General features: G+C 35.4%; 1 protein-coding gene across 1 annotated transcript; it reads right to left on the bottom strand.

Annotated features, from left to right (window-relative positions):
* Nucleotides 1-1,848: 1,848 nt before the first annotated feature.
* LOC103047057 (mucin-19-like) lies at nt 1,849-5,405 on the bottom strand. Its single transcript, XM_007242996.4, has 2 exons — nt 5,351-5,405; nt 1,849-2,872 (listed from the first exon to the last, which is right to left on the bottom strand). The coding sequence occupies exons 1-2, from the start codon at nt 5,403-5,405 to the stop codon at nt 2,313-2,315; spliced, it is 615 nt and encodes a 204-aa protein (XP_007243058.3). The 3' UTR covers nt 1,849-2,312.
* Between the last annotated feature and the right edge of the window lie 946 nt (nt 5,406-6,351).

Raw genomic sequence — 6,351 nt, 5'->3', positions numbered from 1 at the left:
AGCCTCGATTGGCGGGTAATACCGCCCAACAGCGCTACACTGAGGAACCCTGAGTGTTCTGTTAAGCCAGGGTAAATGTTATTAAGCTAGAGTTTATACTTTATTGTTTGTGAATTTATGCACGCAACATTGTTAGAAGGCAGTTTTTTGTGATTAGCCACTAGCGATTAGCATGTTAAAAGTTAATGGAAAACTACTGGTTTAGACTATAGTATATGTTAGTTCTGTAATGTTTCTACATTGAATATGATAAAACTCTGATGTAAAGAATAGTGATAGTGATTTGTTTTATCATTTAGAGCCACACAGCTAATGTTTATATAATGTAACTGCTCTAAATCACAAGTGAAGGAAGATAAACTCTTATCTCACCCCTGTCCTTTGACTAGCGACTAGCTAATTTCAAACTATGCGACTATACAGTCCACAAAGTATCCCCAACAGTACTAGTTTCTCTTTTTTCAGTGTTTTTCCCCACTGGAAATAACTTTAGAAAAACCCGTCCAGCCACTGAATGAAACTGATAGTGAAGGAGGACCTAATTTAACTTTGTGTACAATGCTAAGTATGCTTGCATGTCTAGAAGCACTTGAGCTTCAGAGTGACTTCCTGAGATTAGTGGGATGGCTGTCTTGAGCTGCAATGATGCACCAGGCAGATGTTATTTTACATGTTTATAACTTCACATACTGTACTGCGTATCATTATACAGTGTACATTGTTTTAATACACACCTGTTCTCTCCACGAAAAGATTGAATTGATCTCCCAAGATTCGTCTGCAGACAGACTAAAACTCTCAGTAGGATTTAGACGGAGAAAAATAAACAAGATGAGAGTCAAGCAGTGAACTGCAGTGTTTTTTTTTTTTTTACCTTATTTAACTATTAACTGTAATGCGTAAACTGTAGTAAACTGTTGTTGACTGGCTGATTGATGTAGGTCATCATATATTGTGGTGTTCCACAGGGTTTTACTACTGTAGGACCAATAAAGCTAATGTTAATAATGTAATAAATGTAGCTCTGAGAGTGAAGCTTACATACAGGTTATAACGGATAAAACAATAAACTCTAACTGATGTAATGTTAGAGTACAATTACAGGTGGAAACATTATAGATTTCAGTTCTTAATATTTCAATGCAAGCAGATGTTTTCTGACGTCAACTGTTCAGGACAGTCGTCCTCCAAGACCAAAATAAGCCCATTGTTTGCTTTCGGTTCTGTATTCCATGTTTTGATCTTCCAAGAAACTGGTTGGTTAGATTGGAAGGAGTAAACTTTGACTTTCAGCTTGAGTGGAGCATGAGCCAGGCCTTTTTATTAAAAATATGATATTTATATATATAGCTCTGGAAAATGTTCAGTTTATGTTTGACTAAAATGAACATTGTTGTTTTATTCTATAAACCAGAGACATTTATCCCAAATTCCAAATACAAATATTGTCATTTAGAGCCTTTATTTGCAGAAAATGAGAAAAATGGCTAAAATAATAAAAAGATGCAGAGATTTCAGACCTCAAATAATGCAAAGAAAACAAGTTCATATTCTTAAAGTTCAGAAATCAATATTAAGTCGAATAACCCTGGTTTTTAATCACAGTTTTTTTTTAACACAATACATTATGCCACCAAGTTTGACCCCGACTTCTGCTGTAATCGGCCCAAAACAGTTTTGTCGCACTTACATAGTGTGTTCTGGATGGCAAACTTGGTCTCACTAAACAGGAAACTAAAACATAAATGGCACAAATACAGAAATGGATTTGAATGGAGTTTTATTACATTTAACATGGAAAAAAAAAACAGTGAAAAGAAATTGATAAAAAATTGATGATAAAAACATTGATTTAATTCAAAAGATAAAGATTTAATAAAAATATAATATTCAAAATAGGATAAATAAAAACAATTGAAAAAATAAATCAGAAATATGACAGGAAATATCTTAATACTGCATAGCAAAATGCTTTTTTGTGATCATTTAAAAAATAGAAATGTTTTAATTCAGGCACTTTGGAGGGTTTTCTAGCATTAACAGCCTGATTAAGATTAAGCCACAGCATCTCAATCAGACTTTGAGTTTAGTTTAGTTTAGCCCTTTAGAGATAGACCTGCTGGTGTTCTTCAGGTCATTGTTCTGCTGCAGAACCCAAGTATGCCTGAGCTTAAGGTCACAAACCAATGGGCAAACATTCTCCTTGAGGATTTTCTAGTAGAGCAGAATTCATGGTTCCATTAATTACAGCAATTTTTCCAGAACCTAAAGCAGCAAAGCTGTCCCAGGCCATAACATTTTTTATCTTTTTTTTACCAAAGATTAAAGCTCAGTTCACTTCCAAAATATGAAATTCCCATTTTTCTGCCAAGAGAAAATCCACTGCCCAGGAACTTAACTTCAGCACCTGTAGGATTTAATTCAGCACCAGTATCAAACCCCAACCCAGCCTTCACTCCAACTATGCCAGCAGATGCTGATGCACTTGCGATCTCAGCTCTAGCCATGGCACCTACACCTTCAACACCAGCCTGAGCACCTACAGACACATTTGGACCTTTGACCTCGGCTTCAAGGATGCTGCACTGTGCTCGGGCTTGTCCTAAAACCGCTGCAGCCTTGGCCTCTGCACCAAGAACACTAGCGTAAGCACCTGCAGAGGCATTTGGACCATTAGCTTCAGCTTCACAGAGTCTCCACTCGGCTCGAGCTTTTCCTACTCCAGCCGCAGCGCTGGCACCGGCTTTCAGGACGCGTTGTCCAGATTTGTTTCCAAAACCAGTCGCATACGCCCCTGCTTCAGCATACAGTCCTTTAGCAGATGCTGCTCCAGGCCTGTCATAGTACTCTATTGTATAAATGATGCCCTTGCCTGCACAAGAAAAAAAAGTGAAATACAAAACAAATTTAAATGACTCCCCAATTTAACATTAGGCAGGTGGAGCTACTGATACAGTGGCAATGCAGTGTGTTGTGGACGAGACTCAGGGCTCTATTTTAGCGATCAATGGCACACTGGTGATTTGGGGCGTGTCCATATGTCTTTAATATTGTAAGGATGCAAAAAACATGCCTTGCATGTCTCAAAACGTGCAAAAGGCACAAACTGATTCTCTTAATTAATCATGCATGTGTTTTGGGCGTAAGGTGAAAAATAAAAGCCAGTCAGTGTGCCCGTTTACATTCCCTTTAAGAGCCAGGTGCGCTCTGGTGTGGATATTTTAACACCGCTGCGCTGAAGGTTCGCCAGTAGGTAAGTATGGGAACAAAAATGTTATGATTTGTGCGCTGCAGCGCGTCCCTGTGTAACGATCTGTTACTGCTGTGATGATAATCAGTTATCTAAATTTATAACCTGATGATTATTAATAGTCTAGTGTACCAGTTTTATATATAGTTTTAAATACAGTGTGCAGATTTCGCCATAGTGGTGGCGTCAGCTCCCCCACCGCGAGACACCTCTTGTGTGGGGAGAGCATGCGCAGTCCTTTCACGGAGCTTATTGCGACCAAAGGAACACAAATATTGATGCAGGATTACTGTATGTGTGTTATATAAACCATATCAAGTCAAAGTTTTGATGCAATGTGGAACTGTTTATTAATTTCTTATGTTCATTAAAAATATAACACAAAGAAGTATAATTTTGTAAATATACAGCTTTGAAGATATATAATATATAATTAAAACAAATCGGATCAATTTGGTCATTTATTCCAATATATTTCCTTAAAGTGTGTTTTAATAGTAACCAAATGTAATTGTAAGATTTACATAAAAATCATAACATCCTGTTCATACAACAAGTTAGTATGTCTATCTAAATCTAAATTCTATCTAAATCTAATATCTAAATCACAACTGTATGCAAATTTTATGTAAATAAATTGCATATCAATATAAATACATTACAAATCAAAACTATAATGCAGAATTATGAGCTCAGAAACATACATAAACAGTATAATCACAGACACTGTTGACTGTGTATATTTTAGTGATAGTGGTGGGACAAAGATCTTTACGCTTCCCATATGGTCACCTTTCACAGGTATGTAATGATGGAAACACAAAATTGCATTTCATTTGTATCTGTATCTGTATCTGATAAAATAGCCTGAAGATGTGCATATTTTGAAATCTCAGTGTCCTGCTTAAGAGACATGTCACAAGACTCATATTAAAAGCAAAAATAATATATATATATATATATATATATATATATATATATATATATATATATATATATATATATATATATATAATAAACTTGTTCACAATATATTTTCTGAATTATGTGTTTATTTTTTTTGCTACAAAGATTAATATATAGATGAAATCTAAGTATCATAAAAATAATAATGATCTAAGCAGATTTAAAAAGGGTTGCATTTTCTTGAAGGCTGGTTTTAATTTTATTGAGAAATTAATAAACACAGTTCCACATTGCACACAAGACACATACAGTCATCCTGCATCAGTCAAATATATATATATTTTTTATTCATGACTGGAATTGACCGTATTTGTGTTCCCTTGCTCGCAATAAGCTCCACAAATGACCGACACAGACCACTATGGTGAAATCTGCACACTGCATCATCTAACTGTAACACTAGATCTTTAATAATCAGTAGGTTATAAATGTAGATAACTGATTATCATCACAGCAGCCCTGTAACAGATCAAGAACAGAAAATGCTCCTTTCCCTCTGAGCTTCTTGTCTTAGCCAGCATAAAAATCGTTCGCTGGAATTAAAGAAATCGTTTGCTCGAATTAAAGAAAACGTGAGCACAAACTGCTATATAGTTTGCTCGATTTAATTATTTTTTTAATCCATGGCTTCTCCCGGCTCCGTAGGCATATTAATCTGAAAACACATCATTTCCAGATCACCACGGCTATCAGTGTAGATATATTCCTAAACTCTGACGCTATTTTGACTGTGTGGGTGTGACTTAAAATGCAGTAAATACATCCAAATTTACTCTTAATCTAAAATCTTAAAGCAGATGTGTGCAGTTGTAATAAATCACTAATGATTATTTCTATGTTTATGCTCTGGCGCTACAAAATACTGTTCAGAACTGTCCAGAAAGACTGATCCAGCAGAATGAAACTGTAATTTGTGACAGAAGCCATTAACAGTGAGACTGAGATCAGTTCACGATCAGTTTAACTGCCACTATAAGAACATTGAAACACATCACAAGTTTATTCAGAACCTGTTCATAAAATGTCTCAGAACATCCAGTTCTGTTAAGACAAATCAATGCAAAACCTTCATAGAGAAATTAGGTCTGTTCTCTGATTGGTTTTATTTGTCTCCTTAGGAAAATTTGTACATACCTGCGATTCCTGCTAACTCTCCTTTACTCCGTTTTTTCCATTGCTCTGCAGCCATGCTGACCTGTAGCTCTCCTGTTACTGTTTGAGCTTTTTTCGACTTCTGTTCTACACCCACACACACAAACTGATTAGGACTCCATAATTAATCTGACTGTAATATAAATAGATAAAATAGAAATTACACCCATTCTTACCTGCCTCTGGTCTGGATGTTCTGAGTCTGAGCAAAATTATCTGAATTTATAGATGATTCTTTACTTTCGATTTCACTTTGTCTCAAGGATAACGCCCCCTTTTGCGATAAACAAATAACCCCCTGCCCCCTGCCCTGTTTTTATCAGGATGTGCCCTCTGGTGGTTAACATTATTTAGAAAAGGTAACTTTATATGGGCTGAAATGTTTAGGGGTAAGAATGACACAGGTTTAGTTTTAGATTTCTCCTTGATAAATTACGTTAACACCTTGGAACCACCAAAATCCAAACTTCAATTCTTCTTCACATTCTGCACTGTGTACACTTGTATAACTTCCAGATTGCATTAGATACAAGATTAAATCATAATTTGAACGCTGTTCAAATGGGACTGCAAAGAAACAAATTGCTTTAAAATTTAAATTACAATGCAGAAATAAGGACAAGAGTATGAATATTTATGCTTTCGATGAGCAATAGGTACAAGAAAGGTTTTAGTTTTAGAGTTAGAGTTTTAACCCCAATTTCAACCCTAACCCCTTTTAATTGCCTGCATTTTTTTTCTTAATTCTTTTACAAATATAAACTGAAGAAAACAAATGCATTTTTTATGCATCTAACAATCAAAGTAGAAATATTGTTTTATACCATTTGTGTTAAATCTAACATAAAAAGTAAAAACAAAAAGAAATAACTACAACAGCGTTTTAGTGCCACCCAAACAAAAAACCGTTAGCTGTGAAATCTTAATATTATAAGAAAAAGTCGTAATAACCGGCATGTACGGCAGCGGAATACGTTTGCGAA

Source organism: Astyanax mexicanus, chromosome 15, assembly GCF_023375975.1.
Source record: "Astyanax mexicanus isolate ESR-SI-001 chromosome 15, AstMex3_surface, whole genome shotgun sequence".
Lineage (NCBI taxonomy): Eukaryota > Metazoa > Chordata > Actinopteri > Characiformes > Acestrorhamphidae > Astyanax > Astyanax mexicanus.
Note: the sequence above shows the minus strand (reverse complement) of the source record. Positions and strands in the feature narration are given on the sequence as shown.

Bases quoted from the DNA above. Each gene is read 5' to 3' on its own strand.
- LOC103047057 (XM_007242996.4), bottom strand. From the start codon at position 5,405: ATGGCTGCAGAGCAATGGAAAAAACGGAGTAAAGGAGAGTTAGCAGGA. The intron at 2,873-5,350 runs GTATGTACAAAT...TTTCTTGTGCAG, and splicing joins AGAGTTAGCAGGAATCGCAG to GCAAGGGCATCATTTATACA.